The sequence below is a fragment of the Neolamprologus multifasciatus genome, chromosome 23 (genome assembly GCF_963576455.1).
Source record: "Neolamprologus multifasciatus chromosome 23, fNeoMul1.2, whole genome shotgun sequence".
Classification (NCBI taxonomy): Eukaryota; Metazoa; Chordata; class Actinopteri; order Cichliformes; family Cichlidae; genus Neolamprologus; species Neolamprologus multifasciatus.
The window spans coordinates 30,971,505-30,996,582 of record NC_140460.1 but is presented as its reverse complement, the minus strand read 5'-3'; the positions used below and the strand labels follow the sequence as shown (position 1 = coordinate 30,996,582).

At 39.7% G+C, this 25,078-nt stretch overlaps 4 protein-coding genes across 5 annotated transcripts in view; 2 read left to right on the top strand and 2 right to left on the bottom strand.

Annotated features, from left to right (window-relative positions):
• The window catches only part of nid2a (nidogen 2a (osteonidogen)), a 52,816-nt gene extending 48,550 nt beyond the window's left edge, over positions 1-4,266 (top strand). Inside the window, exons 31-32 of the mRNA XM_085150701.1 lie at positions 98-210; positions 2,071-4,266. Of these exons, the coding sequence (XP_085006827.1) occupies positions 98-210; positions 2,071-2,081 (124 nt within the window). The 3' untranslated portion in view covers positions 2,082-4,266. The remainder of the gene's footprint in view (positions 1-97; positions 211-2,070) is intronic.
• A 109-nt stretch (positions 4,267-4,375) lies between these two features.
• Positions 4,376-7,877, bottom strand: rtraf (RNA transcription, translation and transport factor). The gene is made up of 8 exons (XM_085150708.1): positions 7,701-7,877; positions 7,101-7,225; positions 6,872-6,971; positions 5,967-6,047; positions 5,753-5,841; positions 5,296-5,364; positions 5,112-5,160; positions 4,376-4,961 (listed from the first exon to the last, which is right to left on the bottom strand). Exons 1-8 carry the CDS (start codon positions 7,759-7,761, stop codon positions 4,807-4,809), a joined length of 729 nt encoding a protein of 242 aa, XP_085006834.1. The 5' UTR covers positions 7,762-7,877; the 3' UTR covers positions 4,376-4,806.
• Positions 7,878-10,270: 2,393 nt separating this feature from the next.
• sap18 (Sin3A associated protein 18) lies at positions 10,271-14,442 on the bottom strand. The gene is made up of 4 exons (XM_085150709.1): positions 14,257-14,442; positions 11,328-11,437; positions 10,655-10,777; positions 10,271-10,547 (listed from the first exon to the last, which is right to left on the bottom strand). Exons 1-4 carry the CDS (start codon positions 14,326-14,328, stop codon positions 10,391-10,393), a joined length of 462 nt encoding a protein of 153 aa, XP_085006835.1. The 5' UTR covers positions 14,329-14,442; the 3' UTR covers positions 10,271-10,390.
• A 1,635-nt stretch (positions 14,443-16,077) lies between these two features.
• Positions 16,078-22,570, top strand: LOC146491977 (gap junction beta-2 protein-like). 2 transcript variants are annotated; one of them, XM_085150705.1, is made up of 9 exons: positions 16,078-16,629; positions 16,694-16,759; positions 17,680-17,769; positions 17,894-17,942; positions 18,578-18,749; positions 20,667-20,819; positions 21,058-21,206; positions 21,283-21,489; positions 21,635-22,569. In XM_085150705.1, the coding sequence occupies exons 5-9, from the start codon at positions 18,579-18,581 to the stop codon at positions 21,717-21,719; spliced, it is 765 nt and encodes a 254-aa protein (XP_085006831.1). In that variant the 5' UTR covers positions 16,078-16,629; positions 16,694-16,759; positions 17,680-17,769; positions 17,894-17,942; position 18,578; the 3' UTR covers positions 21,720-22,569. The 2 variants fall into 2 exon arrangements, with proteins under 2 accessions (XP_085006831.1, XP_085006832.1); XM_085150706.1 differs by lacking the exons at positions 16,078-16,629; positions 16,694-16,759; positions 17,680-17,769; positions 17,894-17,942 and having other exon boundaries at positions 18,579-18,749; positions 21,635-22,570.
• The last annotated feature ends 2,508 nt before the right edge of the window (positions 22,571-25,078 follow it).

Here is a 25,078-nt window from a genome sequence, read left to right as displayed (position 1 = left end):
TCATCTCCCTCTACTCAGATCACAGTGGTGGTTGCAGTTCAATAAGTTGATATGTGTATATCGCTGATATCATTCCTCTCAAACCTGTTACTCACAGGGATGGCGTGATTGCAGTGAACAAACACAGAAGTCTGTTCACTGATGAGTACTTGCCTGAGCAGCGCTCTCATTTGTATGGCATCACCGTAGCGACGACCCACTGCCTACCAGGTGAGATATATTGTGTAATCAGAGTCAGTCTTTCAAGTTTGAAGGAACATCCACCCATCCATCCATTTTCTTAACCACTTGTCCAGTTAAGAGTTATGGCAGGGGGCAGAGCTGGAGCCTATCCCAGCTGTCATTGGGTGAAACGCAGGATATACCCTGGATAGGCTGCCAGTCTGTCAATGGGCTAAACTGAAGGAAAACTAACTGTATTATGCACACACTCTAACTTAAAGGAGTTGCAGACAGTGAACTCATTGGCTTGTGCACCAACTTTGCTTTTCCTGCACTGCACTTTCCTATAATCTCACAGATCCTTTGAAAAACATATGACATTTGACAGTATGACTGAAATGAAACTAGATGCCTTCAGCAACATGTTGTGCAGGCTGCATATCCACTGATTGCAGTTCCTCTGAAATGAATGGTGTTACTTGTGTGAGATTTACATTTCTCTCAGTTCATCAGAAACATTTCTGAGTAGGGTATCTTTCTGCCATCTGTTGCTATCCATAAGAATGGTTATCACCCATTATTGTTCTCTCTAACCAGGACATGCAGCTACTGTGCTCGGTTTTTAAAACCTTACGATGTAACTACAGCCCAGCCCATGCAGCAGTATATTAAAGACTAACCTCATATTGTGGATGGATTATCTCAGTTGTTCTCCTGACTGAAGTTTGGTCCATTTACAGCATCCTGCCATGTGATTGCATTTGTCCCTAACCATCAGGAACCCTCATGTTAACTTTTATCGAGTGGAAAAAAGTTAGCATTCATCCTCCAGCTTCACTGTGTTTGCTATGTTATGCTAACCATAGCTGTTTAGCTAGCCACCACACAGCACTTTATTATATACCAGCTAGTCCAACTTCTGTGACCCTACAAACGTCACTACTGTTTAGTTTCCTGCCATCATTTATGTTGGACGTGATAGCAGAGCTGTACGTTTTAATTTTTTCAGAAATCCATGTTACTGATAAAGGTTAATCAAACTGGTTTCTTTGGGCAGTCTTTGTTGTTGGAAGTAATCACAGCTCGTGTTTGATCACTCTGCACTCATCACACAGCTGGCTAACACCCACCACTCTGCAGATATATGTGTCTGAGGGGTGACTTCACATACACCCATGAAATAGACAGGAACAAAGATTTCACAGCTGTCTGTGACCCTCTACTTGTGACCTGCGTGTGTGAGAGACCAAAGAACAAAGATTACACAGCTGTGTGCGACCCTCTACCTGTTTTTTTGCACGTGTCATGATTGATGTGTTGTTGTCTGCAGATGGCTTCAAGTCCTTTCAAAGCCTCACGTTAAAGTACAAAGTACACAGGATAATCCCTAAAGTAGCACTTTGGCAAATGTCACCATTAAAGCTACACACATCTGCAGAGTACATAATCTCGTCACAATGCATCTGCCTTTGAAAACAGTCGGAAGGAACACTATCACTGGTGTGTGTTGCTGTAAAAGTCACATCCTTCAACAGTCAGACTAGATTATAGTCGCTAGCTTTAAAGATGACGATGTGTGGTGTAATTGTTGCCATGATGACAGGTCTAAAACACAGATCCTGAAGTTTTGGGAGGAGATTGCGAGAAGCTTAAAAGCTCTTATTGTGCAATACATAAATATACACACATTCTTTACAGAGATAATTCTCAGTCGCTTCCAGTTACAAAGTGCACGACTGTTTGTTCTGTTATTAGAGCATTGCAGCGCCCAAGTTTTCATCCTGTCACATTTGGATTCACACAGAAAAGGAAACCTTTAACCTCTCATTTTAACTTATCCTTAAAGTACTTCCACTATGGGATGATGATTCAAAGTGATGAGCTTTTATCTTTGTGTGTGTGTCACAGGGAGCCACTAACGACAGCCTGCACCCGCAGTGTGCTTTGGTGCTAAAGTTCTGAGGCAATTCATGGACATAGGGCAGGTCCAGGCCCTCTGGTGTCCCTCTGGAAGAAGGACACTCAGCAGGGAGGAAAGATGGCTTCCGACAGCCAGATCAGCAATCAGAGCAAATTTACGCCCACTCCAACCCCAGTATCTCACCTTAATGTAACCCAAAGTAAATGATTTGTAAATTTGTTTTATACCTCATTTTTAGTTTTTTTCTACTGTATTTTTGTATTGCTTGAGATTTTTGTTTTTCTGTTGAATAAAGGTGCAGAACAATGAAATCAGATGTTATAATGCATGGTTGTAGTTTTTGGGGGGTTTCCTTATATTTTAAAGCCAAAGAAGAAGAATTTGAAGCTTTTCCTTTTGGGAAAACTAACATCAAGCTGCTGGGTTTTTTTATATATCAACAAATAACATTGGCCATTAAGTTGAGAAGTTACAGCTGCACTCATAGTGGTCTCTGGTTAACAACAAGAACAACTGCACATTAAAGGTGCAGTCTGGCTTTTTGGGGAATACTTTTTGGGAATAACACTGCACTCACATCTGTGAGCTAAATACACAGACTAAGAAAAAACTGGATATACGATATATGGACAAAAGTCCTTGCCACACATTACACCTAAAGGAGTTGCTCATCCATGGAAACCCATGCCATGAAGTTCCTAGCACACAGCTTTTTGTGCTGATGTTAATGACAGAGGAGGTTCGAAACTCGGCGGTTACTGAGTTAGAAGATTTTGGCGACTTTTGCGCACTTCGTGTTGCAGCACTTTACGTGGTTTGATAATGTGTCCAAATTGTAATAAAAAACACTTATGTCTTTGTTACACTGAAGCTAGTTTTGCCCATAAAATGCTAGCATTATGCTAATGTCTGTTAAAGATTTACCTCAGAAAATGCTTGATTGATGTTAAGACTTTAGGTAGACTTTAGAAGTTGGTTGTTGGTGACTGTTATTAGGAGACATTGTCTGGCTACTGCTCCACTGAGCCCCTTTCATTCTGGACTGTCTTGTAAACAGTCTGTAAGAAATAACAGTTAAGAGAATAAGAGCTCTGAGACATTAAACTCTCAGCGTGCAAAGTCCTAGTTTCTCAGTCAGATCTATGCCATGCTATTTTACACCTTGGCATTTCACTCGGGCTACATCCACACGTACACGGGTATTTTTGAAAACTGAGATTTTCCGTTTTCGTTTTTTAAAAAAAGATCCTGTCCACATGTAAACGCAAAAACGAAGGAAAACACTGCTAGGAACATGCCAAAACAATAGGTGGCGATATATTCCTAACCGTGTAGAAATGTTGGCCAATCAGAAGTCTAGAAGCCTGGGTGGGAAAGAGTAAACAAAGATGGCGCATAGAAGCAGAACTGAGTCCTATGTGTGGAGGGACAGAAACTGTGTGTATATATATGTAAGCATTTAAACAGTAAAATTAACAGTATTTTGTCTAAGTCCGCCATTGTAGAAATTCATTTCACCGAAACAATAACGTGGCGCACAGTGTGACGTCAAAAAAGGCGCACACCTTTGACGCTGTGTTTTCTCCGTTTTCCTCGTCCACACGTAAATGCAAAAACTGAGTTTTTGAAAATCTCCACCCTGGCAGGAGTTTTTAAAAATCTCTGTTTTTAGTGACCGGAAATGTCGTTTACGTGTGGACGAAAGGTGCAAACGTATAGAAAAATCTGCGTTTTCAAAAATACCCGGGTACATGGGGACATAGCCTCAGTGGGTAAAGTCACAGTGGCTACTTTCTTCTTTTATATACAGTATATGCTTAAACATAGAGCCACAGTCAGGAGAAGACTGGTTTACAATCACTGAACGAGTGGAAGCAGGGATAAAATACAGCACCTAACACTAAAGATTAAAGATGACTTGATTCTTTTATATCAGCAAAGTAAAATGTAAGAGCATCTTTTTCCCCCAAATGTATCGATACCTGCCAAGGAATCATGATACTTGTAACCCTTGTCACTGATACTGTTGTATGCTTACCAGTTTTTGTAATCCGATTACTATAATTGGAGTATGTTTCTCCAGCCTCCCCCATCCAATTAGCCCTACTATACATATCTGCACTACTAATTGTATTTCACACAAATGACATTTTTTTAGCAAGTACTTTTTCTTCTTCTGCTTTTTAATTTTTTCATAAGGTGTGATATTTATAAAATAAAATGTGACTTGTTACGGGAGATGCTTTTTGAACATTTGTCTGATACACCACAAAAGAAGCGCAGGAGTCAAACTGCGTGCAGCTGGATTTATATATTTTCCCCTCACACCTCAAAATAACAATTTCTGTCCATCTGCAAAAAATATTTCATCAAAAACACCAGAAACAAATATAACAGTCCGTTTGAATATTGCAGAAGAAAAGATGCTGTTTCAGAAGCTTAAAACTTTGTTACTGGATAATTAATGGAAACCATTTTTTTAATTATTATTATTTATACATTATTAAGTTTTAAGAACTTATCCAGGCTGCATGTCCACACATGAACACGTGGGTCTTTTATTTATGAGATTCCCAATTTAAACAGTCCGATCTCATGCAACAACGGAAAAAAAAAAAAAAAAATTCTTTGATGTCCTTCAACCAAACAAAAGGTTTTTCCTCTCAAAAATCAAATCAGGTTCTGTCCCTCACTTCCTCTGCGGTCCGTCACCGTCCTCGCTCTCATCTGCCAACCTTGCCCAGCCGGTGGTCTGTCTTGGGGTCGGCTATGATGGCCTGAACAGCTACGATGGCCTCGTTGATCTTGGTTTGCAGCTCCCTCAGCTCCTCAATGTGCAGCAGGCGCAGGATCTGAGCCGCTTCGTTTAGAGTTGCATCTGAGGAGAAAAGACAGAAGTTTTACCAAAATCTGACCAATACTTTAAGAGAAGCAATTCTTGTGAACTGTGGGCAGACTGAACGTCATAGCATTTGCTCATCGGCTTTCAGCCTTTCTGCTGAAAAAATTAATTAAATAAATAACTCACCTCCAGTGTCAAAACCCAAGATGTGCTTGTCTAAAGCTACTGGAACACCCTGTAGGAAAAAAGAAAATATAGCTGGCTGAGTTTTGTCAGTAACGCTGCTGAAATCATGACTCTAGACTTGCAGCAGTCTATACACAGACATATGATTTTTGATGCATATTATGCACATGTGTCTTCAGTTTACCTCTCTATTGTTGCTGGCTTTAGCAATGGCTTCAGGAGAAAGTCTCTCTTGGATCAAAATACGAATAGCCTGGCAGTTGCAAAGAAAAACAAGAAAAACTCTCTTCTTAATGATTTGAGATCATTCTAATACATAAGACTTCCATTAAAAAACCAAAAAAAACATACCCTTAATATGGTTAACAGGATTACTTTCTATTGCGAGTGGCAAGTGAGAGTGCAAAATTTCTATTCTGCATTGTTTGAATGCCAACTATTATCTCCGTGTTATCAGTCTGACCATTACTCTACATTAAAAGAACGACTCAGGGCTGCCGGCTCACATGGAAAGCATTAAATCATTTTAAGGGCTTTTATTGTGAAGCAAACGCAAACTTCACCAACTGACCAACTTGTTCTTCCTCTGTGCCCAGGTAAGCTTTGCTACAGTATTAAAGAGCCTTTTAGTGCGCTCTCACCTTAAGCATAACCAGGTAGTCGTCATGCCGCTGTATCTTGAGGATGTTGGACAAAGCTGTTACTCCTGCTTTGAAATCTGGAGAATTACCTGAAAAAAACAAAACACACACACACACACACACAGTGGTTTTAACTTTTATCCTGCAAAGATTTAAAGAGGGAAAGAAGAAAGAATGCCAGGACAGAGGAAGCTAAAATCCAAGTTTTACTTACTGTCGAGGTTAACCAGAGGGTCCACGGCTTTATTGCTCTTGCTGGAAGCTGCCAGGGGCTGACAGTTTTTGTACTTTTCCACTGTGAAGAGACACACAAAACACGTCACTGATGAACAGACTGACTTGCACTACATTAACAGGGGAGCTCACAGTAACGAGTAGAAGAGTAACAATTTGTTCTTCTTATTCTGCAGTAAAAGTAGACATATGATCTGACACTTAGCAAAAAGTATTCCTTTTGTAATGTCTCCATCTCCTGGTCATCGTTGGCATTTCAACTAGTGACACAGGTTAAAATGACACAGAAAAATGTTTGTTCTAGTGGCACCAATAAAACAAAAAATGTCTTCATGTAACCTGTTATATGCACACAACTTAAAGGGTACGCAATAATAGATTGGTGATACTTTTTTCCAGGAAACTGACTGGCCAGTAGGTGGCAGTTTAGCACACATTATCCCTTATCCTAACCATAACCTACTAAAAGTCCGATTAGGAGTGCAGCACAACCGTGTTGATGTGAACCCCCTCTGCAAACCTGTAAATCCAAGTTAACCCTCAGGTTTCCCCAATAAACCTCTGCTCTGTAGCACAGCTCTCTACACGTACTGCATTCAATTCAGTTTTATTGATATAGCACCAAATCACAACAACAGGCACCTCAAGGCACTTTATATTATAAGGCAAAGACTCTACAATAATACAGAGAGAAAACCCCGACAATCACATGACCAACTTTGAGAAAACACTTGGAAAACAGCGGGAAGGAAAAACTCCCTTACTGTAGCTACTTGCACTTTTGCACTTGATGGTGGTCACCTCCAGTCTGGTTCTGCCAGGAGTCTTTTTTTTAAGGGATTCTTGCGCTATACAAGTAAATGTGACCCAAATGAAATCCCTTACCATTGTCTCCATATTCATACCGCACAGCAAGGCCCAGTAACCAATCTACAGCCTCCTTCCTCTCATCGACTTCAAATGGACAGTTCACATCCTGTAGGTACTGCACACAGGTAAAGAAAACTCAAACACAACTCACCGTGCTCCTCGTATTATATCAAAATGCAGTTTTATGTTAGTAATAGCCATTAATAACAGCAGTGATTACTTTCAGATGATTCAGCAGTCTTACCTTTTGGTAGGCTTTGGGCCACTCTGAGCTGGGGATGTTTCTCAGGTTGCCTCGGTCTTCGATTTTATAATGTCGAATCTTCTGGTCCTCCAGCCACACAATGCAGTTCCTAAACTGAGTCTCATCTGAGCAGAAATTAGACAATACCGATAACAACACATCAGCAGCGACACATGGCAAGTAAGTGAAGGAGTGAATAAATAAAACTGAGGTTCCAAGACCATATCTGCTGAATCACTCACTACAGGACGCAAATAATTTACTTTGGCACCAGGGAGTAGCCAGCGTTTGAACTTACTGGTATGACTGTGCTAAGCTGGTATCTGCAGCCTACCTACTAATGAAGTCCGAGTGTGTGTTTATTGCGTGTAAAATGCAAACAACCTATAGTCAAAACTAGTTAAAATTATTAAAAGTGTCGAGCATAAGCACCTTGTACATTGCTTTTTTCATAAAGATACACGTTTGTCTCATACTGAACATACATGTTCTACGTTATTAATCTGGCAGCTCTGTCTCAATACAGACAGGACACGTTAGCCGGCTCCACGTTCAACTCAACTGACCAACCGAACTGCTCTTTCATAAGTTTATTCTTACCTGTGCAGTCAAAGCCGTCGGGGTTGTGATAATCCAGAGCGCCCAGTTTTCTCCGAAACATTTCACCCCGTGTTTAATACGAAAACCAAATAGTTTCTTAGCTAACAGTCACTTGGATTTTCTGCTAGCCTTCAGTATGTAGCTTCGCGCATGCGCTGACGGAGAGCGTACAACTTCCTCTTATAGGTATCAAAATAAAACTTTTCCCACACTGACTACCGCCGTTAGACATTAACAAGAGTAAACTAATTAATTAAAACAGTTACAAAATAATTATAGTCAGCCTAGATCGGGGGAATCTGTACTTAGATTAGTTATAGTTGGTTATTTTTAATAGAGTAGCTTAATTTGAACACGTTTTAATTCGTTTATACAAAATTAAACGAATGGTGACCAATGTTCCCTCTAATTTTTCATGTGTCTGAGCAAACACACAAACTCCCTGAGCGGTCCCTTGGCGTTATTTTTGTGCCACTATTCTGAGCGCACCTAAAAAAAAAATTGCAGGTGCAAGTGCTGCATTTTGAGGAGAAATTTATTTTGAGCGAAGAATTAGCTAAATTTGAGTGAACAAAATTCATTGCTGGATGCAAAAAAATGTATTTCAGTGTTTGCTATTATCCATACACATACACAATAGCAGCCCCTCTCGCTCGGTTTTTGCATTTGCCCGGCTTGCAATGTGTTGCTTGTGCTCTCAACATTTCTGCCCGTGCGCGTTCAACTCTTTCTGTACACCGTTATAGTTGTGCCACAAAACCAGCCAATCACAGACTTGGATGCAAAAAAATCTGATTGGCTGTTTTGGTCTATAAGCCTGAACTGACAAAAAAAATCAGCCGACTACACCACCAGGTATTATAGGAAAAACCATAAAGCCTTTGAATTAAAACAAACGCTGTTGTGACAGTGATGTACACTGTCTTCTTGGTATATATGTATGATCTGTATCACCTTCATGTTTCCCTCTCACCACATATCCAAAATCCATATCATGACCAGCAGCTTTTACAGCTGTGGCTCCAGCAAACATCAGCTGATACTAGAAAGTAATATTAAATAAATTCTAACAACAGCTGATCAAGCTTAAACGTGCTGCTGTTGTTTTAATTTTTTTTCAATAAAGCTCTGACTTGTATTATGAGTCTGTAGTCTGGGAGAGAGTCCTGTAACTCTGTCTGCAAAATACAGTAAATAATGACCAATGTTGGGCAATTGATTATATAGTTACTTCTTCAAAAAAGTAACTGAGCTATGCAAACAACAAAGTTTTTGCAGCTGTTTACCTAAAAATGCAGCCAAGGCATTTTTTTAAATAAGCATTTCAAACTATTTACAGAACAATCAGCTGTTCTGCATCAAATTTGATGCCACACAAATCATTTGTGCCACTCCAAAAAATAATTTCTGTCCACTATGAGATAAAGGAGAACAACAGCCTGATACCTGCAGGCCTGACAGCAGGAGATGTATCACTCCTGTAACACCTGTAACATTCAGTAGTCGCCTCATTGTTCTGACACACAACAAAACTATTGACAACACTACACACTAACTACACAAAACTTGCGCTAAACGTCGCAAATCTCTCACATCTCAAAACACCACTGTCACTCCAAAAACTTCCCTCTTCCTAAACAACGCCATGTTGCCATATCATTTTTTGATTGGTCATAATGGTACTTTTTTCGTCGAATAGGAAAGGTGGGGTTTTTGGTTTTGCTCACAGGCAGAGAGTGCTTTCGAGCGTTTCCGCAGTAAATATAAACGATAGTATTCAGGAAGAAAACCAAACATTGCAGATATTTTTATCATAACTCTGGTTTTACGTGGCCTATCAACACAATTTAAAAACTGGTATAAAGTCCACACTTTTTCCGTCAATTGTTCCGTCTGTCCTGCTCACATCTCCAATGGGTGTGTCAGCCCATAAGGACGCTGTTATAACCTGTCAACGACGTTGATTAGCTGTGAATCGCATTATTGGCTGGACTATGGGATAAGGTAGCATCGTTCTAATCCCATACGGGAGCAGACAGTCACTTACTAACACTGCAAAACATAATTGTTAGTTTTAATTTCAATTTAGGTTAGATTTTTTTTTCGTGCCAGCAGTGCGCAATTGTGCACTCGCGCAGTTTAGAGGGAACACTGATGGCGACCATGTTTTTCTCATTGAGCTTTAACTATAGATTTGCATTCAAAAGAAAAGAACATTTTGATCAAGCAGTTCTTGCCTTACATGTAGCTTGGACTCATTTGACATTGGTGATTTGTGGGTACTGTGAATATTGAATATGAACTTTTTGGCATTCAATTTTGGTTTGCACTTAATTTGTAATATTTATTCATGTTTTTAATTAAAATGCAATTCAGTTAATTTTAATATTATAGATTACAAATACAAAGGTAGCGAAATAATGTGAATTCAGTAAATGGCTACATTTCCAATCCTGGAAATTAATACAGCATTCAAGGAAGAGGCAAGCTCCCTGCTTCACTTCTGTTTCTTTGCTAGTTTAACAAGTTCAATCATCATCTCACAGTGACACAGAAAAAACTATTCAGACTTTGGAAAAAAAAGGGACAATTTTATTACAGATCACATTCTAAAAAAACTGAGTCAAAATCATCCAAGATGATGAAAATAAGACAAAATACAGAAGGTGTAGGTTTGTGCATGTGTATTTTCAGAATGGCCTCATGCGTGTGCCAAGGGGCGGTGCTCTGTTGGGTGGTGTGATGGCTATATCCAGATAGTCTCCAATCTGGAAGCGCTGAGACTGCAGTGTCATTGAGTCATCTGCACCTTTTCTGCCAGACACAGTACTGCCAATCTCTTTCAACCTGAAGGAGGTGGGAGAAGAGAGGTTATTAAAGACGCAATATACATAGATCACCACATTCTTTAGCTGCGTGAATCCAAAGAGCGCAGTCTTTGGTGTGATACTCACTTGTACATCTTCCCTCTGGGATCAGGGTAGACAATGGCAAAGCTAAAGTAGGTGCCCTTTTTCCTGGCCTCTGGATATACCTCCTTCACCAAGCTGGTCAGCTCTTTTAGTGTAGCATCCATCCTGAAACACATAAACACAATCAGAGACCAGCTCCGGTGTCCTTATTCAAAAAAAAAAAAGAAAAGAAAAACGACACCCTTATCTCCTTAACTTTTTCACAATATTGTTTTTGTCTGTGGGAAAAATCCACCGTATATGAAAAGAGAGCCAGAGACAGGTGGGATATGACACAGAGAAAACAAACTGGACGATACATGAGAACTATAGCTCTAACTTAAAAAGTAAAGGGCCTGCAAATGTTTTTATTTATTCCTCTTTAAACTATTTAGTCGATGTGCTTCCAATTATATTAACCACGACTGCCAAATCAATCAACGTCCTCTGTCACCACAGCAACAATGCTATCACTGATCAGCGATGCTACAGGGAGATGGCCAGGAGCACTGATTTGAGAAAATTATCTAACCCCGAAGAGCATCATAACACTATGTTTCTGTTGTTTTACAAACTCAGCTTAAAACACTGGCAAATCCTCGACTCCAGCCAAAACACTCACAAAAAAACCAACCAACCAAACAAAAAAAAAACAGTGACACATCTGTGATCTTACCAAGTGTATATCTGCAGTTCGCTGGAAGGAACATTTCCTCGAGCAAATTCATCGACTCTGTGGTGTCTCCCACTGTTGGTGGTGAAGACTCGCAGCAGAAGGGGGCAGGTCTGCAGCAAAGAAACATAATGATAATATTACTGAACAAATTCAGTTTACAATGGAAGAAACACAATAAAAACATTTGATTCATAAGAGATATAAAAAAATATTGATTTCAAATAATTCAGGTGTGTATTCTCTGTTATTTTTTAAATGACTACTAAGAAACCCTGCACAAAATAACAGAACCTGATACTAGAGCAGGGCGATATGACCAAAAATATTTATCACAATATATATTTGAAAATTTGCGATAACGATATAACTGACGATATAATTGACATTAGACAAAATACTTTACGACTCCCCCCCCAAAAAACCCCCCATCAATGTATTTTCACTTAAACAAGCAGCTGTTTTTTATGTGCATTAAAAGTTATATAAAAATCTAACAGTGCAAATGCAAATTCCTTGCTGACAGTTTAACCAAAAGGCATTTCCAGTGGAAACTGGCTGACAGATCCTCAGCATAACCATGTATAATATCTACAAAACGTAAAAAGAGGTTAGACACACACAATACGGTAATATTATGTTGAAGCACAGTACGTATCACTCCGCGAGGCGCCTGCCTAATATAGCCGTAATGCTCCGACAATCCATCAAGCGGTGCGGGTTCGTAGCTTAGCAAAGTCGCACTAAAACATTTGACAGATTTTCGAGCGCCGTGTACGACATAAAATCGTTTCGAGGTCAGTAAACACAACCAGAATTCATACATAAGGCACACGGGATTATAAGGGGCTCTGTCGACTTTCAGAAAAATCAAAGGATTTATTTTAAGTGTGCCGTATTTTCCAAACAACACGGTAATAACGACGGCCCGCTAGCATGCTCCACCAAAAATAGTGCTTTGTTGTGTATCTGACGGACGAAAGCTAAACCAGTTTCACACCCTGAAGTTGCAGCATTTTGACAAACCAATTCTGGTTCATCCGTTTCATTCAACAATCCACTTTTGCCCATTGCTCATTCTTATTTTTTACTTTGTCAGAGCACTAAACACTCCAGAGACTGCAGCTGAAAGAACAAGGTACAAATTGTTTTACAGTTGTAATGCACTAGCATGGCCAAGGCAGCTCCTTTCATGTGAGCATAATGTAGTCTGACTGGAAAAATCTGGGTTTACTTTCCAGTTGATAGAAAGACTGTATAAACTCTCACTACCAATGTCACAGTAAGTGAAGCCAGTTAATGGAAATGTGGTCAAAATTATTTTACTGCAAGATCAAATTAAGTGAAAGTTTTGTTTGCTTTGACTTCCATCTCATTATTCTGCATTGAAAGATGTAAGATCTACTTCCCAATCTCAATCAAGAAAGCAAGTAAAGGGAATCTATGGTGATTGAGGCACAGGCTTGTTTACACACCATTCAATCACAGTAATAAGATCAATGCGTTTTCATTTTGTCTGGTGCAAGCAGACTGTTCTAAAGATATGTAAGAGACGCATTAGAGTAAGGCTGGGCCATATCATACCGTTCACGGTAATACCGGTATAATGTTGGGCAACGATAAGAAAATGAAATATCGCGATAGAATATGGGTAAAACGCATGTGCAGTGCCTTTGTTTTCATACGAAAATGGCGGAAAAAGCATGGCGGCGACGGAGAATGAGAAGGGCGAAAGTGGATCGCACCGCTTGATGGATTGTCGGAGCATTACGGCTGTCATACATAGGAGCCTCGCGTAGTAATATGTACTGTGCTTCAACATAATATTACCATATTGTGTGTGTATAACCTCTTTTTAAGTTTTATAGATATTATACATGGTTTTGCTGAGGATCTGTCAGCCAGTTTCCAAGGAAATGCCATTTGGTTAAACTGTCAGCAAGGAATTTGCATTTGCACAGTTAAATTTTTATATAACTTTTAATGCACATTAAAAAAAACAGCTGCTTGTTTAAGTGAAAATACATTGATTTTTTGTTTTGTTTTGCACTAATAAAGTTGTAAAGTATTTTGTCTAGTGTCAATTATATCATCAGTTTTATTGTTATCGCAAATTTTCAAATGTATATCGTGATAAATACTTTTGGTCATATCGCCCTGCTCTACATTAGAGCCTTCATATTTTACTGACCGATTTATTTTACGCACTTCACAATGTTTCCCTGATTGCTAATTTCTGAACTTTTGCTTACAAATCTAACTTTAAACTGCAGAGCTATTTTACTTGTTTACTCAAAATACCACAAAAGTAAACTCATAGTAAGACATCACTGAAATTCTTGAACGCTAAATCTAACAGGACAACTGAGCTAAATTAAGTGATAAATGCTTTTGCTTGCAATTGCCTACAGGTACATTTCAAAACGCCAGGATTTCGATAAAGACCTTAAAGGTATTCTAGCTTTAAAAAAAAAAAGGAAAGAAATGCCTCGTGCTTTTGCCAGCTGTGAATTACGATTCAATAACAGCTTTGCTTTTTTAATTTAATTTAATTTTTTTCTTACTATTTTACGACGTAAACACTAAGCCAACAGTTACTAATCAGCTGCAAAATTATATCAGGTTAACATGATATATGCAACGAAAACAATTGCATAAATCATATGCAACAGTGCCGCTGGATGCTATCGAACTGATTTTTAACTAGCTAGCACACTTCCATCCAAACTGGCGACTCTCTGAGCATTAACGCTGCATATCCTGAAAACAAAGCGCAAATGCAGCTTTATCTATTTTTACCCCTAAAACTGCGACAGTTCTGAGCAAACGTCAGCCAGTCTGCATCAAACTGACCAGTTAGCTTTCAGGGCTAACTCAGGTTAGCTCGGAGCTAATAACAAAAACAGCACGCGAATCAAAATCCGCTGGTTACCTTTTCTCTGTCAATTGGCTTCTCTGGTTCTTTCTTTATTTCCTCCTGTGTGATTCGCGATTCAAGTGCCATTGCTACTTTTTAAATAATTTACTGCTTCAGTTAGGTGACTTGTGCCTCCGTGTTGGATAGTTCAGCCAGGCTGCAGCCAAAAATGAGGCGGATAGCATGTAGTTTCCGTTTCCCGTGTGCTTTCGTCCACCGCAGAATAAGTTACTGCCACCTTCTGGTCAGGGACGGCTCCAGATTTATTTTCACAGGGGCGGCTGTATGGAGGGCCATTAAAAATATTGGGGTGGCACACCAAAAAGAGAATTAGCGGTTTTATTATGTTGTTGTCAAATATAAGTTATATAAGACAGAAAGAAAAGAATTATATGCCTTGTTAATTTCCTGCTATTAAAGTTAATATCACTGAAAATAGGTACATATGAAAGCAAATAAGATTTTGAAATCTGAATTCGCTCTCTCAGTATGGAGTGGGGGTGGCCAGTGCACCCCTGTCTGAAACACCTGTAGTAGCCTTTCAGATGAGGTTACTGAAAGGGGGTAAATGCTCATCCTGCAGCACTTGTACAGACTTCCACAGAGTGGCTGATCTGAGATCAGGCAGCCAAGTCCACCTACAGATGTGAAACCTGCTATTCAGTCACATGCTGCTCTCCCCCTCACTCATTACATGGTGTGAGGGTGAGCGTGTGTAGATTTCTGGGTAACATATATGTGAGGGTTGTACAGTGCGTCTTTGTACAGTATGTATGTGTGTGTGTTTGTGCAGTGTGTGTATCCTAACAGTGCCCCTCTCTGTTCTCCTGCAGTTGTGGCTGATCAGGAGCTACTCTAACAATCAGCTCTATTTTACCTCTCTCTTTTTCTTTCCACCCATTCACTGTGTATGTGTGCGTGTCTTTGAGCCCCCCCCACCATCACCACTGCATCACCACCTCCTCTCATCAGAATGGGCAGCCAATCTGCCAGCTTTCACCCCTCTGTTTTCACCCTGTGCTGACTGAAAGATCAAACAGTGGCTCTTTGAGTTGGGCCCTGACACTGATACTCATTCATTGATATGCATCAAGAATAAATGCCGCTGTTATTCCCCTAATGACTCCATTACAATCACTAACGCCCTCTCTGTCTCAGCTCTTGTCTCCTCATCATGCTGGGTCATGTTACGTGCAGTTATGCACATGAGATTCCAGCCAGGATGTCTGCAATTCTGCACGGGGACGCTTCTGCTTCATTCGTCAACTTTTAACAAGCTGGCATCTTTTTGTTTGCAAAATATTTGTTTCACAGTTTATATCCGTACCACTCGAACTGCAGCACAGAATGCAGAACAAGTTAGAGCTTCCTCAATAGTCTTCATTTCTGAGCGTCCTTATTGTAAACTGAGGAAGTTGTGCTTTATCCTCCCACACGTTGACAAACGGTGGGAAAGGCTCATTGGTCACAGCCTTCAGCAACAGAGCTGCTCTGTCCTGCAGGGTGACTGTTGCCAAGTCCTGGTTTGGACCTGAAAAATCATCTGACTCTACCTGTTTCAGCTTACAGCCCCAAACAGATCGCGCACACACATTAAACCCCAGCGCAGCTTTGCTTCTTTCTGCTCTCTGACTTCCACACTGCAAAGGAGGTGCAGTGGATGGTCATCCAAACCAAGTTTATTTAGTTGGGAAAATCCAGTATGTCAAAGAAAAGGCAACATGACTAGTCCCACTCATCTTGCACATGAAACTGAACTGTTTTCCAAAGAGCACTAAAAGTGGAAAAAAAAGTGGAACATTTCTATGAAACTTTAATGGAAGCAAACCTTTCTTGCATTCCCTTTGTTCTTTTACTTCCTGCCCAGGTTATCTTTTCCCCCCCCTCTTTAGTAATTGCCTGCTCTGTGTTAGGGTACCTGGGTCGTTGACCCAGTGGTTTTAGTTTCGTACCTTTTATTTGTGTTCTCATCTTAGTTTATTATTGTGAAGATTTAGGTTTCTGTTTTGCATTTCTATTTTCCCAAGTTCTTCTTGGTGTGTGATTATGTAGTTCTTAAGTTTTGGTTTCCATACTCCCTCTGTTCTGTGTCCAGTCCGTGACTGTGTCTGCCCTGGTCCCACATCACTGTTTCCTCTGTTGCAGTGCCCGCTTGTGAGTCTGTGTCTGTAAGTTCAGTCTGTAGTTCCTGTTTTACTTTGAAAGTCTGTGTCTCATGTTATCTGGTTTTGCTTCCTTTGTCTCGTCAGCCCTGATTTGCCTCAGCTGTGTTTCCCTCCTGTCTCTCATTCCCTGATTGTTCCCTCTGTGTATTTAAGCCCTGTGTTTTCATCTGTCTGTGTCGTGATCCACCCTCATTCAAGCTGTGTGTTTTGTCTGCATGCTTGAGTTTTTGTATTTTGAAGTTTGTTACTTTTGAGTTTGTGTTTTGTCTCTGGAGTCTGCACTGTAGGTCCTCCATTTCACCACTCCTGCCTGCACACGACGCCCTGTCCTTATTAGTTGTGATCAATAATTGGTGTTTCATCTCATTACTACTTTGAATTTATATTCCTGATTAGATTTTGATAAAACTTTGTAGCGGTGTAGAGTGAGGTCATGTGAACAGTCCATTATAAGTTGATTTACATCCATCGAGGACTTCAAGGTCAACTTAATGGTTACTGGTGGAAAATGGACAAAAACCTTATAATTTGAAACTATGAATCTTACAAGTTTTGGTGTGTATTATCAACATACAGAAAGCACTGAATAAAAATACATTTGGCCTCTGCTTCAAGATCAGTAGATTGATCTGAAGGTCAAAGTAATAATAATTCTAGACAAGGCTATTTAAAACTATGTTTCTTATTGCCATTGTTTGTATTATATGTATATTGACATATAGGGAGTGATATATGGGGATTCTAGCTATCACCTTTCTTTGGATCTCTGACCTCTTCTTGAGGTCAAATAAGATCAAAATTTAATAAAATGCCTTTTATCCTTAAAATCATGCTTAAAAATCAGCTTTTACCAACATTTATTTCATTAGGACTTTGTCATGTACATTACAATAACAGGCTATGACCAGTTAAATACGTAACAATATGAATATCCTTGCACAATGTTCCTAAATAAGGTTTTTGTTGAAAACAATATAAGGTTGTGATCAAAAACGTTTTAAATTTGACAATGATTCCTAAACAATAAAACTGATTTTACTAGGTAATAAAATTAATGCACTATATCCACATAAAAATAATTTCAAAATTATGTCAAGCCTTTTAAAATGGGTTTTAACAGAGCAAATAACAAAACTCTCTGAGTGCTTCTTGTCAAAATCCAGAGTTTTTCTTGTTGCTACATTTCTGCTAAAAATATTATCTGTATTTCTCCTCTCTGTTATCTCTTCCTCCTAAAATGCACAATCTGCACTGTATTGTTTTATTTTGAAAGTCATCACAGGAAGTTATCAGACATCATCCTGGCTCACTTCACACTGAGAGGCGCATCTTTGATTTCATGCAAAGGAAGCAGGAGCTGCAGGTTTGTGGTTTAGTTTCTTAGACTGAGATTTTCTTTTAAATGTGACTGATGCAACAACAGGCTGTGTATGTGTGTGTGTGTGTGTGTGTGTGCGCGCGCGCGTGTGTGCTTTCATACTGAAAAGGATCATGTGGAATACTTTCATGGAGAAATCCTGACACTGAAGACACAAGGTAAGAAAACGACAAAAAAGACAAAACAAAGGTTAATCTTAATTCGTTTTGGTAAAAGTCGCTTCAGGTTTTTATCAGAATTTCTGTTTTTACTTTACGACAAAACATCTCCAGCTAGAAACAAACCTCTTAATAAGCATGTCATGTGAAGTATATCCCAGGTTCTTTCAGTGCAAGTACACATCATCTAAAAAATATGAATGAACCAATCAGTGACCGAGTGTGAACGGTGAAGCTCAGTGAGAACCGCAGCAGTGTGCTTGTACAGTGTGTTTCAGTGTGCTTTTAGATGAGTGGGCTCGGTTCAGTACAGTCCACAGTGGGCAGAGAGGTTCATCAGTTCACATGAATGCTGGCAGTGGACCTTCTCCCCTCCTCCTCTCACTTTCATTCCTTTTCATCCCTTCCTCTTTCAAACTCGTCTTTTGTTCAGCGCTGGTCTCTGCTTTCATCGTTTGCCACTGACTTCCTTGTAAATGTCTGAAATCGGTGTCCATGTGTCAGACGTGTAGAGGCTGTAAAAGAAGCAGATAAACACGACCGTGTAATGACAAGAAATGCAAAAGAGTATGCTGATGAATCCCTGTTCTGTAGTGCAAGCATTCCCATTCCCTTGTCACTGTCCTTTCCCCCAGGATGTCTTGGCCTGCTCTGTACACTCAGTTGGTCGGGGCGAACCGTCATGCCACCAGCCTGGGTAAAATCTGGCTCTCTGTGCTTTTTATTTTCCGGGTCATGGTGCTGGTTGTTGCCGCGGAGAGCGTCTGGGGGGACGAGCAGTCTGACTTCACCTGTAACACATTGCAGGTAGGACGTGTCCATTTTTATATCTGATCCACACATGGGATGTAAGTCATAATGACACTTATTTGTTAAAATAAGATTTGGGTTTTATTGTCTGAGCTTGAATTCTGCAGCTCAAAGAATCATTCTCTCACCCCTAGTTCTCGAAGAATACAGAATCTACTCTTCTCACTGGTTTTAACAGATGGCTTCTCTCCACTGGTTTCCTGTCTAAGAACTGACTTCAAAGTTATACTGTAAAGTTTTATACAACATAAAGTATTAATAATCTAAAAAGTAGTCACTATCTATCACCACTTAATATTTTTATTGTGCTTTTATTGTGTCGGGTGCCACTCCTGTCAGCTAGGAACAGGAAACGGAGACTGTGACAATTTTAAATGACAGCTGAGTGATGGCATGGACCACAGTATCAGAGGAGTGTTTCCAGCTCTTTGTTGGATTGGTGCCACGAAGAATTAAGACAGTTCTGAAGGCAAAAACAGGTTCATCCCAGTACTTGTGAAGTCTAACTAACAAAGTCGCTGGTGAGTTTAGTTACACAAAGACTATCTCAAAGCAGAATGATCTTGGCCTTTTAGCATAAATTTGTACATTTGTATTGCAATAAACTGTCCACAGGTACAAACGTATGGACAAGACGTATAAGATGACACAGAGTGTGATAATTATTAGCAGCTTCCACCTACTTTTTACTCAGTAGCTGAGCTTTGATTTCAGTGGACTAGGCAAAGAGATAGACTATGTGCACGTTAGCATATGCTACTTCCGGTGCGGAAACTCCTGTGGGGAGCTTTGTTTCCGGTGTCCTGTTCGCACCTTGTTTACGGTCCAAAACAAGTTAAGCAAATGAATGAATTAAGCGGCGATTTACATTTCTATAGATGTCTTGGGCATTTACCCAATATATCTGTAAATGATGTTCATCAACTTGTCGATATTTTCCCCCGCGCCTCAGAGCAAAAGAGAAAAGGGATTCAAATGTTATATTTCTCAGCTGTCCCTCGTTTATCGCGGGTGTTATGTTCTAAAAATAACCAGCAATAGGTGAAATCAAGTAGCCAATTTTATTTTTTGACGGTGCAAATCGTTTCGTGGACATCGTGGACATACAGTACTGCACTTCAGAGTCACACTGCTAGCGATAGATGCAGCGATTCTGTATTGTACAGGATAGACGTCACGGAGGAGATCGTCTGCAGCGATCAGGACGCAGGACACAATGTGACGTAAAAATAAGCATGCAAACTTGCACTAAAAAATCCGCGAAACAGCGAGGTGAAAGGTGAACTGCGTTATAGCGAGGGACCACTGTAATTGTGAAGGTAAGTCACAACATACCCTTCGTAAATACTAATGTATAGAAACCGTTACCAGCAATCATTCATTTCTTGTGTGGCTTTTTTCACGGTTTGTTAACATGCTGTGTAGGTGTGTACTTGACTAGCTGATATCGACATAACGGGGAAACATCTGGTTGGACTATTCTTCACCTGTAGTTTGAATGCTGAACATTTGCCTGTTTAAATCATAAGACCAGTCACTATACAGAGATGTGCTTCTGAATGTGGACGATGTGTCTTCTGCTGCAGTTCTGCTTGTGTTGAGTGATGTAAACAACTGATCGATCTAAACTCTTTAAACGTCAAAATTGATCATTAGATTTTTTATGACACAACAGTGGTGAGTGTTCCCACCTTCTGCTCTTTGTAACTTAACGCCATCTTTCCGTTTTAGAGTTATGGACATGATTTTGGAGTATATCTTGCGATTGACCGCAAAGTAAAGCTACCGGAAATGTACAACCCCACATCCGGTCTCAAACCAGGAAGTTAGCATTTTCTCGTGCACAGGGTCTATTAACTATACACTGATGTTGTCATAATTGTGACGATCATGGTGGGTTTGTTTTCCCCTCAGCCTGGCTGTGAAAACGTCTGCTATGATCAGTTCTTTCCTGTGTCCCACATCCGTCTCTGGTGTCTTCAGCTTGTCTTCGTCTCCACGCCAACACTCCTGGTTGCCATGTATGTGGCCTATCGTAACCACAGAGATAAGAGGAAGCTCCTTCAGGTGTGTGCATTGTTTTATTATGGTTACGACAAAGTCATCGTGATGACAGACAAAATGATGATGTCATTTGGGGCAGCTGTGACAGAGACCTAATTTGCCCCCAATGCATCAATCAGTGTGTGTAAGTTAATATTAGATAAAACGGCACTTAGGCATGTATGAATGTGTGTGTTTGGGTGAATGAGACTTGTAGTAGAAAGCTCTTTGAGTGCTCAAATGATTTCATCCTGTGCGACAGAGTCCTGGTAGAGCTGGGTTTCTCAGCGCAAAGGGCCAAGATGAGGAGTTGGAGACTCTGAAAAAGCGGAGGCTCCCAATAGCTGGTGCCCTCTGGTGGACATATGCCTGCAGCCTGGTGTTCAGGCTGCTGTTTGAAGCAGGATTCATGTAAGATCAGTCCTTCCTTTTCCCATCAGTCTCAGATGGCTGTTTTGGTTTGATGGTATGATATCTGTGTCTCCAGGTATGCTCTGTATGTGTTGTACGATGGTTTCCAGATGCCGCGGCTGGTGCAATGTGATCAATGGCCATGTCCTAACCTGGTGGACTGCTTCATCTCACGTCCAACTGAGAAAACCATCTTCACTGTTTTCATGGCCACTACCTCATCTATCTGCATGGTCCTTAACATGGCTGAACTTGTATATCTTGTCATCAAGGCTGTCACTAGGTAATAGTATTAATCAGACAGTCAGGTGATTAATCAGCTGATTGACGCAATTCTTTTTTGCATTATTTTTGTTTTTGAGCTTTAAGCTGTGCATTCCATATGCACTTCTTTATATTATATATAATTTATTTATTTTTTCTTGCAGGGTTCTCTGTGATCAGGAGAGGAAATTAGGCAGCAGAGAGAAGATGCGGATCAGGACTAACCAGAAGTCACTTGTTTCAACCTGATTTTGAAATGTAGCTAGAAGACGGAGGGTGGAGAAGAAATTGATAAAAACATTGTCATTTTAGAGATATAATGCATGTGTGAGAATCAGAAATGTAAATGGTAAATGGACTTGTTCTTATATAGCGCTTTTCTACTCTGTCTGAGCACTCAAAGCGCTTTATACAACTAATTCATTCACCCAATCACACCCATTCACACAAGCACTTTTTTTCTGACCTAAGTGCTAAGTAATCTACCATTCATACTCCGATGGATGCATCGGAGAGCAACGCGGGGTTAGTATCTTGCCTAAGGATATTTGGCATGCAGACTGGAGCAGCCTGGGATCGAACCACCGACCTTCTGGTTAGTGGCTGACCTGCTCTGCCACCTGAGCTACAGCCACCCCGAATGTAAATACAACTCACAAATCTGACATTTTCGATGATACTCTATAGAAAATCAAGGGGTGGAGAGGATGTTAGCATCTTAAAACTATACTTTCATGTTGTATGTAGATAAGCTGTTTAACAAATAAAAATATAAATAGATCATGTGTATTTAACTACATGTGTTTAATGTTGAGGTCATTTTAAATACTTTTTATTCTGTTCAATGTCCAGAATCATGTTCTATAAATTGTTTGTAGAAAGAAAAAAATGGGGACAGCTACAATTTCCTATGAGTACAAAACAAGCAGACCACAAGAAGGCAGTAATGTAAAGCAGCAGTCCCCAACCCCCGGGCCTTGTCCTGATCGAAAGGTCCTGATGAAAAGCCACTGATGTACAAATATTTACAAAAAGTTGTATTTTTCATAATAATTAATTGAATGTAAAACTTCTCCAGATAACATTTAATCTTCTTTTCATTTGACTGGTTATGTAGTATATTCTTATGATATTTATGATGTTTGTTTTTAAAGGAATGAAAAAGACAAACCCATGAATTATTTTGTTCTGTAATGAGGTACTGTACTCTGCTGACCCCTGCTGGTGAGCAAACAGGTCTGCAACAATTCCTTCCCCTACCCAGAGGGACTTTCTTTGGGTGACACAAAACTAAATGATAACATAGGTGAATAGATGGTGTCACCCCATCCTTTGTAGTTGTTAAGAAGCAACAACAAAAACGTGTTTTCTTGTACAGAAAAAGAAAAAACTTTGCAACATTTTGGAGTGAAAAAAGTTTTTTTTAAAAAAAGCTACAGTGACATTTATAATTTATTTGTCTCTGCCTGCATTCTTAAGACTGTGGATGTTATTTATCACTCTACCTTTCACATTTATTGCAGTCAACATTTATACTATGAATCACTTAATCTCACATGAATACTGAGGTAGTCTTTTCTGTTTAAAAGATGTGAAAATGGGCTATATGTCAGTGTTTAATTATAAGGCTGTCATTGGGTGGATAGAATTCATTTTATTGTACACTGGTGCTCTGGGCCATATTAAGCTTGGCCACACGGCTGACTATTGCTGCAAGATTTTCATGTCTGTACTAAGCTTGGGATAACTGATTTTAGTTTCTGTGTTTTCTGCTTCTGTTTATATTGTTTTTGTCTTTACATTTGTATTTTGTTGTGTTTAATTTCTGTTTTTCTGTATCTTTTATTATTAAAACTTGATGGTGTTTAATGTGTCTATTCTTTTAAATCATTTAAAATATCATCTTTGTAAGTGAGGTTTACCCTTAATGAGTAACTGAATGTAATTTACTTGTAACTAAATGTCATGTATGTAATGTAACACACATGTAATTCCTTTTGGGGGCTAAAAACTGTTGCAATATGAAGAACTTGTAGAAAGATGAGCTTACTTTTACACTTCAATTTTTGTCTATTTTTTTTTCCTGATTTCTCCATTTTTGACATCAGTAATCTTCCATATTGATGTTTATTTGTAATGACAGTAAAAAAGCTAGTAAGTTATTAGCTAATACCCAGAGGGTGTTTTACCTCATACTGCATTAAAAAAAAGGAACAATCCAAATATATATTTTACCCTTAACAGAAGTTCTTAAAGAAAATTTTTGTCTGGTCAGGAATGTGATAGTTGCGTTACACCACATATACACTCGCGCGCACTCAAACGCGCGCCTTCCCCTTACCACCCCCCTCGTGCGCCCCTTGCACGGGGACACCAATGTTTGACAGTGGCGGATGGCCTTGGCCACGCGGGACGCAGCCGCTGTGCTTCGCCTTCGCGGGACAGGTTCCACACGCGCCCTTTTTTTTTTAGACTAGACTAGCCTCGCGTATTCTTTTCTTTTTCCCTCCTTTTTTGTTGTTAACTTCCTCTCTCTGTTACTCTGTGTATTGCTCCCTCTCTGTGTCTCTCTCCCTCCCTTCTCCCTTCTATCAATCTGCCTAATCTTGTCTTGGTTGCCCCGAGAACCTCCGTGGGACTAAAAGAAAAAAGAAGAGAAGAAACGCGGTACCGAACGGTAAGCAGGGTCACCGTAGAGTGATGCTGGAGGCTGAAGTGGGAGGGAAGAGGGATTATCACCTTTCCACCTGCTGGATTATCAGCACCTCTCATGGTGCGTTCACATCCATGTGGGAAAGACGGCAGACAGGAAGCCACAAATCCAAACCAATATCGTCCAGGCTTAAATAATCTTTGGGAAAAAAAAGAATGCATTTTGTGGGGTCTTAGGCTAGATTTTGATACTTTAGTTTAAAAAAAAAAAGAAGGTTTTGTTTAAAGAGTCATGGACAAGAAACTAATGGAAAACAGGCGGTAGGACTGTTTTTTGTTTTTAAATAAATTTGAGGTCAACTGTAGCGAAGCTTACATTTTAGTTTTGATGGCTATTTAAATGCACCCAGTGCTAGTTGTTTATCTTTTGTATAGGAGACACACTGTCTAATGTTACCACGAAAGGAAGAACCTTCCTGTAGTTTTTCTGCTTGTTGGAATTGTACTGTTTGACTTGCTGTAGTAAATGGAGGAAATAAGTTGCTGCTCCTTACCAGCCAACCAGCTGCTGAATTGATTATTTCCATACTCTCTTTAGATGCTGTGTGCCACTCTATAAATCTTTGCACACTTTAAAAAAAACATGTTTTGTACTTTTAGTATCTTAGGCAACTTTGGGCCCATTTATTCACTTGTGTGTACAGTTACAAACTCTTTCCACATTTTTGGAATGGCACTTTTAGACATACATTTACATTTTTAATATATGTATCAAAAATATCTTCTCTTTCCTGGCAAACTGCATTTAATCATCTTCAGTACTATTCCACACCATGTGAAACTAATTGCTTAAACACTGAGCACGGTCTTCTCAAGTTTCTGGACATACACTAGGGTAGTTGATTAACTGAGTAATGAACAGAATTGTCTTTTATTGTGACTGTGCATATTTTCGG

Bases quoted from the DNA above. Each gene is read 5' to 3' on its own strand.
- rtraf (XM_085150708.1), bottom strand. From the start codon at position 7,761: ATGTTTCGGAGAAAACTGGGCGCTCTGGATTATCACAACCCCGACGGC. The intron at 5,365-5,752 runs GTGAGAGCGCAC...TGCAACTGCCAG, and splicing joins ACTACCTGGTTATGCTTAAG to GCTATTCGTATTTTGATCCA. The intron at 5,161-5,295 runs GTAAACTGAAGA...TTTTTCCTACAG, and splicing joins AAGCCAGCAACAATAGAGAG to GGTGTTCCAGTAGCTTTAGA.
- sap18 (XM_085150709.1), bottom strand. From the start codon at position 14,328: ATGGCACTTGAATCGCGAATCACACAGGAGGAAATAAAGAAAGAACCA. The intron at 10,778-11,327 runs GTAAGATCACAG...TATGTGTTTCAG, and splicing joins GAACTGCAGATATACACTTG to GATGGATGCTACACTAAAAG. The intron at 10,548-10,654 runs GTGAGTATCACA...CACCTCCTTCAG, and splicing joins CCCAGAGGGAAGATGTACAA to GTTGAAAGAGATTGGCAGTA.
- LOC146491977 (XM_085150706.1), top strand. From the start codon at position 18,579: ATGTCTTGGCCTGCTCTGTACACTCAGTTGGTCGGGGCGAACCGTCAT. The intron at 21,207-21,282 runs GTAAGATCAGTC...CTGTGTCTCCAG, and splicing joins CTGTTTGAAGCAGGATTCAT to GTATGCTCTGTATGTGTTGT. The intron at 21,490-21,634 runs GTAATAGTATTA...TTTTTCTTGCAG, and splicing joins GTCATCAAGGCTGTCACTAG to GGTTCTCTGTGATCAGGAGA.